The sequence below is a fragment of the Dipodomys merriami genome, unplaced genomic scaffold (assembly GCF_024711535.1).
Source record: "Dipodomys merriami isolate MVZ:Mamm:240054 unplaced genomic scaffold, mDipMer1.0.p SCAF_112, whole genome shotgun sequence".
NCBI lineage: Eukaryota > Metazoa > Chordata > Mammalia > Rodentia > Heteromyidae > Dipodomys > Dipodomys merriami.
The window spans coordinates 4,315,248-4,330,057 of record NW_027202405.1 but is presented as its reverse complement, the minus strand read 5'-3'; the positions used below and the strand labels follow the sequence as shown (position 1 = coordinate 4,330,057).

The following is a 14,810-nucleotide window of genomic DNA, read 5'->3' as shown; positions in this document are numbered from 1 at the left end:
GAATCTCTGGTACAGTTTCTTAACTTTAGGCAAATCCATATTCTACTCCCTAGGAAAGATGCTTTTCTGTGTGGCATCTTCAGAAGTAAGACTGAACATTTTCATATAAGGCTGCATTCTGTTACTTTATTAGATGTGTAGCATTGGGTTCTTTTTTAGTATTAATGCAATGCATTCTCCTTAAACTTATGAAATATTTTATAGAGTAGAAGTCTAAGCAGTCTGTCTCATTCTTAAGTTCTTTTTTAATTACTAAAAAGTATACCTGAAGTTATTTCAATATACTTATTCTGTGGTCAACTCTACATACATTGTAAAGTGTTGACAGTTTAAGAGATTTATCATACTCATATATTCATCCAGACAATGGAATGATGTCAAGACCAGGAAGTGCTCTGACTGATGTTCCCAAGTCATTTCAATTGAAAAACTTAGAAGTCTGATTTCTTACAGACTTAGAAAATATAAAGGAATTATTTTAAGACACTGAATAATCATCTCTTTTCAGAATTAAATCTTACCATGTTAGCTTATTAAATTAAGGGCTTCTCAGATTCTTAAACAAAATACATGAGCTGAGGATTTTCTTTTAGGGAATTAGAAATCTAGCTAAATCATGCTGTCCATTGTAAATGATGCTGCAGCTTATTTCAATTTTTAACCTGTAGCAATACCAGATTATTTTGATAAATTATTCATATTTCTGCATTGTGCATTTCTTGCATTATGAATATCTGGCAGTAGATATTCTCTTATTTCAGGTTCAGTCCCCTTGGTCAGGCAGGATGGCCAAAGGCTGCTTCATGATTAATTTTATCTCAATAGGGTAATTATCATACTGAAATGAAGCAATACCTCTGAAATATGCTTTCCTGGAGCAATAAGTACAAGAGGCTTAACCTAAGAGCTCATAAGCACAGAAACCTTCAGCTTAACTGTTAACCTTTCTCTATTGTAGGAGTACCTATAATCCAAAATTAGTACTGGGTTTTTATAAGAATAAAGAACAATAATTTAGAGCTTGGTTTAGCAGCTCACTGATTTGCAAGATAAGTTATTAGCTTCAGGTATCTTCTTTAAGAAAGGATATTTACATGTTAAAGGATTAAAGCGGCTTTATATTGATGGTTCAATATTTTTTAGCTGCCCAACAAATAAATATGAATTTCTCTTCTCATTTATGTAAAAGTCATTCAACATTTTTATGTTTAGTTTTCATACCCAACAATAATCAGAGTATCTTGGATGTTGAAGCACTAGCAAAAGATCATTTGAAACATTTTCAAAAATGTTTCTTTTTCTGAAAATTAGTTAAAATAATTTTGTTTCCTAATTTGAGACTGGAAGAAATATTTCATGCTAGAGAAAAAATAGTATTATTATGAAAATTTTTCAAATGCTTTGTAAGTCACAATATATCCTAGTGAAAATCAAATTCCAAATTAAAAGTTTTCTACACATAAAATATAATTAGTAATCAAATAGCAAGAGTTTAATTAATTTTGTGTTATTTTGTAAATTAAGCAGGTATCAAAATGAGTCTCCTATTTAATTGGTCAATTGGATTTTTTTTCTATTTCAATTAGATTTTATGTCAACATGTTAAATGTACAGGAGACAATTTTGCTAGTAATTTGCTAGATGCCAAGATTATGAATGAGTTGAATAAATAACAATTAGTGATGGTGGAAACTTGATAGGCTAGTGACAAGAATAGTATAGTTATATAAGTAAATATTTGTGTATTTGTATTATACCTTTCGAGAAAAAGCTACACTATTAAGTTCAGTGGGTTGATGATGAGAAATGAGCAGAATGCTAATGATAATATCATTACTTATTTCCTGCCAAAATATCTGCTACTAATCTTTCCATTTCTCATATAAGACCAGTCCTCTTTCGATTATGATCTTGATTATTTAGTTTTGTTGTCATTTACTGAAGTGAGAGAATTCACATGTTATTCAGGAATCATTTTTACCATTTTAGAAATAATAATTGATATCTGACAACTTCTACTAAATAGCAAAAAATAAAATAAAATGCAATATAAAATGTAGTATAAAACACATAGTAAAATGATCTGCATCAATGGTAAGAATACCTGTTACTCATCAACCATGGATTGATATTAGGATTCTTAGGGTATCAGTCTATTTGCTACAAGTTATGCAACACACACTTGAAAGCTCAGTGAAGGTACACTTCACTTTAGTGGAATCCAGCCTTTAAATAGCACCAGATAGAAGAAATGTCCATGATATTAAAATGACTCCATAAAAAATATTTGTAGTCCTATTTTTGTGGAATGAAATCTTTGGCTTATCTAATTCATGATCATTTGTTTGTATAGATACAATATGTTTCAGGACCTCAGGAATACTCACCTACACAATAATTCCTCCTGGAGCATTCCCAAGTGAATTATGTCTTCAACATACTTGGGAATCGAGACCTTGAGTCACTGTGTTCAATCCTCAGTTTTTTCTTGAAAAACTGACTGTAAATTAGGTCCTTACTGTCAGATTTTATGATATGGAATATTAGTTTATCAACTATAGGATCATTATAATCTGGCTGAATAATCTTATAATTATCTCTTGCATTATTATTATTATTTTATTATTGTATTTAAAGTATTGTATTATCTAAAATGTAATTACAAAACCATCAAATGAAACAAGATACCCAAATCTTTTTAAAACAATTTTATTTTTGGCTGGATATGGATTTTGACTACTGACATTTCATGGATTTTTTTATTTTAGGTTATTATTCAGGTAGAGTAGTATTAATTCCAAGATGGTATGAACCTTGATCCTCCTAATCATGGTCTCTTGTGTTGCTAAGATAACATGTGTATCCCACAACACCCAACTCATTTGTTAAGACAGAGATCTTGCTTTTGGTTTGTTTATTTGTTTTTGTTTTTGTTTTTTGTCGGTCCTGGGGCCTAACCTCCGGGCCTGGACGCTGTCCTTCAGCTCTTCAGCTCAAGGCTAGCACTCTGTCACTTGAGCCAAAGTGCCACTTCCGGCTTCTTTTTTCTGCTTATGTGGTGCTGAGGAATTGAACCCAGGGCCTCATGCATGCAAGGCAAGCACTATACCACTGAGCCACCTTCCCAGCCCCGTTACTAAGTTTTTATCCACCTTCAAACTGTCATTCTCTCCAATTATGTTTTCATTATACTTGGGAATTGAGACTTTGAGTCACTCTATTCAACACTCAGTTTTTTCTTGAGGTATATTCATGAGGGTATGGAAAATAAAACTAGTCATATTTGATAACTCTTCAATGGATGTTGGAAATACAGATCATTTCAAAGTATGTTTCTTATTTTTATATACAGTTGGTTTTTCCCAAGGTAGTTTTGTTTATAGCTGACAGAAATCAAAGATGTCAGAAAATGTTATATATAATAAAAGTTTGTGTGTAGATTTAATGCTTTTCCACTCAACTAGGCCTTGCTGTGGCTCTCTTATGTTGTGTATTTATGGTCTCAGAACCGAATCTTTCCTTCAAGCCATTTGGTTTTGTAAAGTAAAAAGCTGTGCAGAAGCAGATGTCAGATCTGATCATCTCTACGTGTGCCCTCGATAGCTTTGAGGCTGATATCATTCCTGGGTGGATGCAAGTTGGCAAAGGTGTTGAAAATATCATTGATTATAAACAGTTTCTGCTGAGATGTAGCCCATATATGAATCTGAGAATTAACTTAATTGAAAACTTAAGGTCAGAGAAGAAACAGATGGGATTAGGAAGACTAGCAACGTGAGAGAGCTGCTCAGACATTTATCTGCACTTGCTTACAGGTCGATGTAAATATCCTCTTTAAAACTGAGCCTTACCTAGAAACAATGGCAGCAATGCATAATAGACCAGTAGTAAACTAATTTGCTTTTGAATGTTGGGTCATAGGGGCAGGGAGAACTCAGGAAAGGAACTGAGGCATAGCACTAAGAACAGTCTGTAGAGTATGTGGACCAAAGTCTAAAGTGACTGAAGGTAAGTCCCGTTGTGAGAGGTTCATCCTGTGGTGGAACTTCGATGAAGAGGGTGAGAAGTCAGAGCCATGGGACATGTGTCTGAACCTGATCACTGAGGGAGGAGCTGGCAAAAAACACAGTGGTCTGCAGGAGAGGTAACAAGGACCAAGAGAAGCATTCCCTAATACACAATGGTTTGTATACAGTGATCCAATCAAATCTTACGTGGTGTGGGTAGTTTGGATGCATGATGTAAGAAGACCAAGAGGAAGAAGAAGATAGGATGAAAATCAGCCACCAAATAATAATAATAATAATAATGATGATAATGATGATGATGATGATGATGATAATGATGATGATGATGATGATGATGTAGCTCAGAATAGATATTTCCAACTTGGGACTTTTTTCTAAATTTAATAGTGAAATACTGTATAAATATCCCTGATATATTACCATCTCAAGGTCTGAAACATTTAAGACATATAGTGACCTTTAAGAAATGCTTTTTTCATATCTTAGCTATGGTAAATAATGCTGCAATAAACATAGTTGTGCTGGTAGCTTTAGTGTGGTCTTGTTTGTAAACATTTGGGTAAATGCCCAAAAGTGGGATTGCTGGATCATAGGGGAGATCTATGTGAAGTCTTCTGAGGAACCTCCATACTGCTTTCCAAAGTGGTTGAACAAGTTTACATTCCCACCAACAATGAAGTAAGGTTCCCTTCTGTCCACATCCCCTCCAGCATCTGTTGTTGTTAGAGTTCTTGATTTTTGCTGTTCTAACTGGAGTGAGGTGATATCTCAATGTTGTTTTGATTTGCATTTCTTTTATGGCTAGGGATGTTGAACATTTCTTCATGTGTCTATTGGCCATCCTTCTTTCTTCTTCAGAGAAGCTTCTCTTTAAGTCTTTCGCCCACTTATTTATTGGGCAGTTGATTCTTTGAGGATTTGTTGTTGGGTGGTTTAATTTTTTGAGTTCCAAGTATATTTTAGATATGAGACCCTTGTCCGTTGTATGGCTAGTAAAGATCTTCTCCCAATCGGTGGGCTTTCTATTGATCTTGCCAGCTATGTCATTTGCCCTGCAGAAGCTCTGCAATCTTATGCAATCCCATTTGTCCAACCTTTCTTTGATTTGTTGTGCTTCCGGGTCTCTATTCAGAAAATTTCGACCTGAGCCAAGGAGACCTAGGGTTTCTCCTATTCCATCCTGTAATGTTTTCAGAGTGTCTGCTTTGAGTTCAAGGTGTTTATTGCAGCATTATTTACCATAGCTAAGATATGGAACCAACCCAGATGCCCCTCAGTAGATGAATGGATGAAGAAAATGTGGTATATATACACAATGGAATTCTATGCCTCCATCAGAAAGAATGACATTTCCCCATTTGTTAGGAAATGGAAAGGTTTGGAAAAAATTATATTAAGTGAAGTAAGCCAGGCCCAAAGAAGCATAGGTCCCATGGTTTCCCTTATTTGCAATATCTAGTATAGGTATGAGTCAAGCGGAAAAGGTCAGATAATGTGATGTTAGGAAAATGAACCCTTAAATATGTATTTTAATGTTTTCATTTCTTTCATGCATGTGTTTCTAACGCATTTATAAGATTATTTCTTTGTTGCTTTGTATGTCCCTCCCCCACAGTGTAACCCCCGCTTTCACTATATTTGATGTCAGTATAACATGTGGAGGAGATGGGGACAAACAAGTCGTTTAAGGATTCAGGTGGACCTGTTGCAACAATGAGAAGTACAAAATGTCATATCAAAACCAGCTTTACAATGTCGGTGTGGGGGGGGGGAGGGGGGGTATAATTGGGTGGGGGGAGGGGGGTAAAATTGGGTGGGGGGAGGGGGGAGGCGGGGAAGGGAAGTGAAGGGTAAACAAAGGAGGAGGCTGCAATGCTTGGTAAGAAATGTATGCATTATCCTGCCCATGTAATTGTAGCCCCCCTGTACAGTATGTTCTCAAATAAAATAAAATACAATTAAAAAAAAAAAAAGAAATGCTTTTTTCTTCCTTTCATTTTTTATACAATATTTTTATTGTAAAGATACTGTACAGAGGGGTTACAGTTATATGAGCAAGGTAATGAGTCCATTTTCTATCCAGCATTGTTACCCCCTCCTTTGCTTTTTCCCGTACCATCCCTTCCCTCCCCACTTCCCCAGCAACACCCCCCTCCACAAAGTTGTAAATTTCATTTTCAACATAATGTCTTGTACATCTCATTGTTACAATGGGCCAACCTGTATGCTTATTTCAGCATTTTGTTATTTCTCTTCCCCCCACCCCCAAATTAGAAAAAATGTATATACAAGATGCAGGGAACTGGAATCAAATATAGTGAAAACAGGGGTTATGCCATGGAGGGAATTTTTTTTTTTTTTTTGTCGGTCGTGGGGCTTGAACTCTGGGCCTGGGCATTGTCCCTCAGCTCTTCAACTCAAGGCGAGCGCTCTACCACTTGAGCTACAGCGCCACTTGGAATAATTTTTTTTTAAGTTGTTCAGGATTACACTATCAGTGACGGCATCATGGCCATGTGAGTGACATCTTAGAATCCAAATGTTCTTTCAGGAAGTTGGTTGTTCTGTGCTGGTTTTTAAATTGGATAGTACTGTCCTCCTACAGTTTACATTGTGTCTAAATGTCCCATTCATTTGAAGGATTGGTGATATGGAAAGTCATTGATTTTTGTGTGTGTGTCATTATCAATAAATACTGTAATAGGTTTGTTTCTCAATAAAAATTCTGAGTGCCAAAAATCACTTTCCACATTTCTGTTTATTTTAGGAAATAAAAATTTGTTTATTTATGGAATTAAATTTCCCATAGTAATTTATTTATTTTTCTCTCCAAGAGACAGGAAGAACTCCAGAAACTAAACAAGGTACTATAAAAGTTGCAGCCCAAGGTAAGCAATAGAACACTTTTGAAACTATACTTTGTAAACCTATTGCTTATTTTTTTTTTGTTTGATTTCCAGCACCTATTGACAAAAACAAAAGCTGTTTATTGCAGCATAGCACCATCTGCTGGGTAATTTCAGAAAACATTATGTGCCAGAAAGATACACATTTCCACTATTTATTAATTGGGACAGGCAAAACTGAGAGTAATGTTAATGATGTAGTGAGCTGCTAACATAACAGAGAATGATAAACTGGCTCCAAGTTACTCATTGAAATTCTACTTCGATTTTTTTCAGTAGCAATCCTCAGGTAGATTTTAGATTCATTACTTCTAACTGCTATGTTATTTATGAACAATACAGAATAATTAGGGACTATGATCCAATTTTAAATCTTTATATAAATTACTAGTTCTATAAAGCTACTTCTTTAGGAATGTTTGGATAGGGAAAGTAACAAATATGAAGGAGTATCAAAAAGGAGAAAATATACAAGAAAATAGGATCCAAATAAACTCAAGAAAATGACTACCAGTGAAAAGCATTGTTGCTCTCTCTCCATGTATGCATATATACATTTTTTCTCATAAATTTGAACTTTAGGCCTTTGTCTGTTTTGAATAAACCTTCTGAAGACTATGGCACAGATGTGGGACTGTGCCTGCAGGCAGGAATTAGTTTTACATCTGCTCTATATCACAGGAGTTCAAAGGAAGGAAATGAGGATATATGGAAATTTGCTTCAAATTTGGGCTTAAGGCTATGGGCTCTTCCTTTTTGTTAAAATACATTCAAACTACATTGAATAAAGCAGCCTGTGAACTTACCTTCTGGAATAAAGGATCTATTGTTGAGTGAGGAGTAAGTAATAGAGTGTCAAAGTCTTGCTAGAAAACTTGTGACAAAGTTAAAGGAAGGTGATGATTAAGCAAGGTAAGCAGAGTAGGGGCTCAGCCTGCCTCTGTGTGTGTGTGTGTGTGTGTGTGTGTGTGTGTGTGTGTGTGTGTGTGTGTGTGTGTGTGTGTGTGTGTGTGTTGTCATTCAAACAGCAATATGGAAAGCAGGGGCAGAATAAAATCTCCACAGGCTTTTTGTATAGCATCATACCTTGTTATTAAAATAGAAGCAGAAATATAGGAAAAAAATGAATGTTCTAAAGTTCTCTACATGGAAACATAACTTACACAGAATTAGCAGTAAATGCTGTAACAAACTTTTTGAATTGATAAATATGATAAAAGATAAAATTGATTATATTTATTCAGGTATATATATCTATCATCCTTCTGATTATATCTGAAGTTCAGATTATATCTGTTCATTCAGCTTTTCTTTTACTTTTACACTAGAAAATGCTTAAAATCTGACTTTACATGAATGTACATATATACACATGTATTAAATTTTTGTGTCTTTTCTTTATTTTATGAACTTTAGGCAAAATTTGAGTTATATTCTAAATCACTTGTATAATTTTAATGATTATAAAATATTTTTAAAAAGGAACTCTGGTTTACATAGTGAAGAACTAGCAACAAAGTGTATGGAGTCAAACTCACAGAACTGGTAAAAATTAGACCTTGTTGATTTGAAATCTATCCTTAAATAATTTCGGTTGTTAGTTCTATCATTGAAATGAACCATTTAACTCAATAATTATAAATATATAATTTTTATGATTTGCACATTATCAGTTAAAATCATATTAAGATGGAAGAAATACAATAAAGTGGAATTTATTATTTGTAAATTAATTTTTAACTATAAAACCAAAAAAGCAACATTTAGAAAACTAAGAACATATATAACAAATTTGACTTTGGATTTAGTTTTGCTACTTATTTTCTTGTTCAACAATTGGGAATCATTTTAATGTTTCTGAGAATTTTGGCTCAGGTTGGCCTTTATTAAAGGATTTGTACAGACTGAAAGGCAGTATGTACTGGACAGTGTTTGGTACGCACACTATAGAGTGCAAGGCAGACCTGAATGCTGTTCCTAAATTGCCCCAGAAATTCTGACTCAGTTAAATTGCATTACTGTGTGGGGATGTGTTATCATAGTGTTACCTCATTCTTCTCTGAATTCAATTTTGCTCCTGAAATTGTGTTTGAATGGAACCAAGGACCAGATTGCTTGGAACAATCCCAGTCTACAAAGCATTGCCCTCAATAGCAACTGGTATTTCTCATAAGCTCTACTCTGGATCCAAAGGTAGAATCATGATCCAGAATTAAATGAATGCCATACATAAGAAGTTAAAATTCAAAGGTGATCACGTGTTCTATGCCTTTTCTCTGTGTAAAAGATGGCACAAGTTTGCTACATATGAAGATACACTTTCCCCTTTCTGTAATTGGATACTGAATACACTCTTGCTGTAAATGTGAATGTAGACTTTACACTGGTATACAACCCTACATAAGTTAGTGGAGAAATTTTATAGACTATTATCTCTATTGGTTTGATAGATCCAGTCATGGTCTATTTCATGGCCTCTTAGGTATAGGCCTCTTTCTAAGATATAGCAATTTAAAACAAAATTAAGCATGCTAGTATATACTTATACATTTGACTTCTTATTTCTGTAACCTAATGTAGTTTATTCTCTTTTGGTGGTATGCTTATTTATGACTATTAGCAACATTTCACATGCAATAATTTTTCAGGTAATATGCTTATTACATATTTGGATAGACTAGTACCAAGATGAGCACAAAATTTATGAATGCATTCTATGTTCTGAGGGATAGTCTAAGAAATGGTAATATTTTATTGCTGTTTTCCCCCATTATTTCAGCAGCAGCTAAAAAGGACGAAAAGAAGGAAGGTATGTTTTATGCAAAATCCCACTGTGCCTTTTGTTGAAACAATTTACCAATATTCAGAGCTGAGTTTTGACTGTGTGCCTGTTTATATTCCCTTGGGATAACTGGATCTATTATGTGCATACATTTTGAAAGAAAGTGTTGTTTTTCTATCACATTTCACACAAAACAATGAACTACTTAAAAAATAATATCTGTGTAGCCTTTATGAAAGCATAAGGGATAAAATATAGCCTCTCAAAATCCTAGGCCTCCTACTCTACTGGAAATTTAATGAAATTTCAAAAATTAAAAAATACAGACCCTTTTTTCCTCTATAGTCACTCGTTTATATCTCTGACACAAACAAAAGAAACTGATGCTACTTTATTCTCTGAGGTTGAAAATAAGCTGTAGTCAGTCCCTCTATTCACCTCTTGTAGGATGGCATGGTATGGAGTGGTATGCAACTTGTTAAACAAAAATTGCACTGGGTAGAGTTAAACAGTCAAGAAAGACTTTATTCATACTATTTCAACAGCTGTCAAGGCTAAGAGGAGAGAAGATATATTTATCTCATTCCACTGAATGTTCAATCCTGACAGTTTTAATGCTGGAATGAGTCCACAGAAAATACTAGAAGGTATTAAGATGTCTTGTTTTCTTTTCTTTTTTCATTTTTAGAATTTTTTGTATATATTTTTATTGTAAAAATCCTGTACAGAGGGATTAAGGTCCAAGATTAAGGTAGTGAGTAAATTTCCAATGCTCAATAGGAAATATCCTGTTTTTGAATTGGCAGTTATCAAAGTTAGACTATCACCCTCTGAAGAGACTGAGACGTAGGGATGTTATATGTTTACATTCTATGGTATGGTCTGTAGGTCATTGTGAAGGACAATTCTGGATTATAGAAGATACATATCTCAAGGAATAAACAAAGAATGTACAATGGCAAGATTTCTCAAGCAAAAGATCTAAGACAAAAGATGCAAGAAGTTTAGAGGCAGGAGTGCATCTGCCTTAATATAGTAAAGAATATGGAGGTTGATGTGGTCATTGTCATCCTATTTAGAGAGGTTTCTGGGTTTTTTAATGTTTTTGTTGTAAAGGTAATGTACAGTTACATAAGTCAGGTAATGAGTACATTTCTTCTTGAATAGTGTCGCCCCTTACCTCATTTTCTCCCAGTTTTTCCCCACATGACAGTCCTTCCCTCCAAGTTGTGTAGTTCATTTCCAACTTAGTATCTAGTGAGTGTCACTGCTGCATTAGTTCATCCTTTGTCCCAATCTTTCTGTGATTCTCTTTCCCCTCCCCAAATCAGATAAGCTTATATACAAGACACAGGGTACAGAAATCTATAGATTCTAATGCTTGCTCTTGAACAATGTCTTACCACTGTTTATTTTAGGCTTCTTTGCTTAGTCAAACCAGCATGTAGACAGACAAAACAGATTTCTAATTAGTGTTCAAATGAGCTGAAATAATATAAGAAGACAAGAGTTATGTTTTATATTTTCATCAGAGTCTTTCATAAAGAAAAGAGCATGAGAGTCACATTCTGATTCTGATAAAATGGATATGAAGAGTTGATGAATATGAGGAAAATACTTGACTATTTATTACTTTCTAAGTAAAACAGTACGATACGATAATAAGACAAGGACACATGCATTTCCTTTGTAATTATCAAGACATTAAAATTCCTCATTACATATACAAAATCTTTTGAGTGTTTTTTGAAATTACACCATTTCTTTTTTATATACATTTTTACTGTTAAGATACTGTACAGAGGGGTTACAGTTACATGAGTAAGGTAATGAGTATACTTCCTATTAAGCATTGTTACCCCCTCTTTTGTTTTCCCCCTACCATCCATTTCCTCCCTCCAACTTTTGCCTGCCCACCCAAAGCTGTAAAGTGAAATGAACTCCAATACAGGGACACAAGAGATTTTATCTTTGTTGCTGTTGTTTTTATTGTACTTATAATTTACTATGTGATTTTTTTAATATTCTTCCCCCATGGTATAACCCCTGTTTTCACTGTATTTGATTCTGGTGTCCTACATCTTGTATATACATTTTTCTAATTTGGGGAGGGGAAGGGAAATAACAAAATGCTGAAATAAGGATATAGGTTGACCCATTGTAACAATGAGATATACAGACACTATGTTGAAAACCATTTCTATTTTAAATACTTGATGAATCTATAGAGATGTTATGATAATAGACAAGTGGTAAGTTTCAGGAAATGTTTGGATAGAATAGACTGGCAGATTTGCCTATTTTTCTTTATTACTATGCCCTCTTAGGAACAAAATACAGTTTACTATTTGACTTAGGCAGAGAGTAATTAAAATAACTTATTTTTAATTAACTGGCATTCAGCAAATGTATTAAAAAGTCTTTTGGGCATATAAGATATTAGAAAAATTATTTCCACTGATTTGATCTATGTTTTCATTCCTCCAACTATTGTTAAGCCTTTAGAGCACTTTGTTCTATTTTTCTTGGCTTACTTACTATTATTCATTTTACTTTATGAGAAATGATTGAAAAAGGGAACAGAACTTTTGATCAACTTTTGATCCAGTGTCTGAGATCACCAATCATGAGTGTGACACACTGCTCCCGTTGACAACTAAACTCCAAGTTTTAAGGGGCTTCAACCTCAATTTTTCCATTGCACATGACAATTTGTTCTCTCTATGCTTCAGTTTGGTTTAACAATTGTATTTAAATGGTTACTAAAATAATTGGAACAATGAATTTTCATTAACAGTTTCTAGTGCTCTAGCTGCAGCCTCACACTGCCTTCGATGACCTCATACTGGTCTTACTAACTTTTCAAGGCAGCCTGAGCAATGACCTCCCAAATCAGGCATTTGGAAACGTGGACAGTGACTCCAGGAGAACCTTTCTACATTCTTTCAAGGTCAAAACTGTTTTTATTAAAAAAAATAGGAAGCCACCATTGCCTTTTGCATTCTCATTTTTACATGACTGTGCTCTGGAGATTCCCAGAAGCTAAATGATGTGTGATATGGCAACAAACTAACTACTGACATACCTACTCAACTATGCAAATCCAAATGTCTTCTAATTAAGCCATACACGAATGACATGCACAAAGATATAAAAACAGTTACTCATTTCACCATTTTATTTGTATTGGGAGATGTATTTTTAACAGATTTGTTACTTTTTAACAACAAATTTGTATGTATTTTCTCACATTCCAAGCAAGGAATATGATTACTATTATTAATTATCATTACTATTATTGGGAGGTACATTCTTGTTAGTGTTTTAGAACTGAGAAGTCACAACCAACAAGTGACTTCCATGTTACCTGTGTGTGTTCACTAGCTGCTACATGGAATAGCAGATCTATTTTGGTCACATTCATCTAATACAGCTTAACATGGTACTAGGATTCTAAGAATCCAAGTATACATTCTGAAAGATAGAAATCCATTAAGAACTAGCCTGAAGAGATTTCCTTTTTATTGAAACTATTATAAGTCAAATGAGCATGTGTGAGAATTATTTTCCAGTTCCCCAGCTTTAGAATTGACCTGTGAAGAGAAAGCATCCTGAGAAACAAACAGAAATATCTGACATGCTAATGGAAGAAAAATGTCAATTGATCACGTTCTACAAAAAAATATTTGGCACTTTATTTCCAGCATTAATAGACTTCAGAAGGGTTACATTTCCCCCATATTAATGAGTTTCATGTTCCTCTTTTATTATTATGAATGCAATCCACTTTGCCTGATATATTGCAAACTAAAGCTAGTGACAGAGGAAACAGACTGAAAACACACCACTCCCTTTCAAATACAGGTACTGGGGAATTCAGCATTTTTAATGAAAGATTTGGTTGCCTTATTGTGCTAATGGATTTAGGGAAGAATATTCACCAACTAAACCTTTACAATATTTTCAGCTACTTTAATGCTAAGAGGGCATCATGAAGTTTAGAGGCATAAATATTAACAGTAATTGCTTTCAGGGTCAGTATGTGATCACTTAGTTCTAACTATTGTATTTTTAGTTACTTGAATTCTTTTCTAGTATTAGCCTGTTGAGTTATTGACTCCCAGTAAGCAGGTATACATTTATTATAAAATTTTGAGTATTTTTTCTGTATCTTTCCATCCTTTAAAGAAAATACACTGAACATTTTACAGACCTTCTTGATTAGATTATGGCTTTTTTTTACATTTCTATTACCTGAAGTATTTTCTTTCAATAAGAACTATCATATACTTTCAACCTGTAGAGTCTATTTCTGTATTGTGGAAGTACAATTGTGATACTGCCACAATCCCAAAAGATGCACTTGGCCATTTACTTATTATTTAATGTCTACTGCTCTAGGTTTATACCCAAGTATTTGCCAGCCAGGAGACAAGTCAACTACTTTTTACAAGAATCAATTCATAACTCATTATAATGGTCCTAATTTGAGTAATAAATAATCACAGCTGAATTCCACTACTTTGGAGATGCAAAAGATACACAAATTCTATACTCTTACAGTTAGCCAGAACCTATCCTGAAAACAAAGGAAAGTGAAAGAGCTGGGTAGGTGGCTCAAGTGGCAGAGCACGTGGCTAGCAATAACAAAGCCCTGCATTCAACACTTGTACCTCAAAATAAAGACCTTCGAGATTAATATAAGAGGTAAGAGGACAAAAAAAGAAATAAAATATTCTAAACAAATTAAAATGTTTCTATCCTCAATGACTGGGGAAAAAATACTTTGTACTTCCAGTTTTAGGTGATAAAAATATCTATGGCCTAAGTAATTGAAAATAATAAATTTCTCAAATCTAATCAGAATGCCCCTAGATTAATTATAAACTCAGTTTCTGTTGTCTGAATGTATATCACTATGTAAAACTTATAAATATAATATATTCTTGAGGTAGCGGCGTAGCTCAAGGGGTAGATTTGCTTTCCTAGCAAATCTAGGCTCCAGGTTTACTCCCCAGTACTGAAAATATGAGTGAATGAATGAATGAAAACATGCATCTATACATAATGCACACATCCACTCACATAATGAAT

At 34.1% G+C, this 14,810-nt stretch overlaps 1 protein-coding gene across 29 annotated transcripts in view; it reads left to right on the top strand.

The window, feature by feature from the left end:
- LOC138822567 (triadin-like) overlaps positions 1-14,810 on the top strand; it is a 180,900-nt gene that overhangs the window by 69,510 nt on the left and 96,580 nt on the right. For 27 of the 29 annotated variants that reach the window (XM_070015365.1, XM_070015379.1, XM_070015366.1 and 24 more), the window contains 2 exons: positions 6,863-6,916; positions 9,714-9,743. In XM_070015365.1, coding sequence (XP_069871466.1) covers positions 6,863-6,916; positions 9,714-9,743 — 84 coding nt within the window. The remainder of the gene's footprint in view (positions 1-6,862; positions 6,917-9,713; positions 9,744-14,810) is intronic. The other 2 variants (XM_070015369.1, XM_070015363.1) reach the window with 1 other exon arrangement.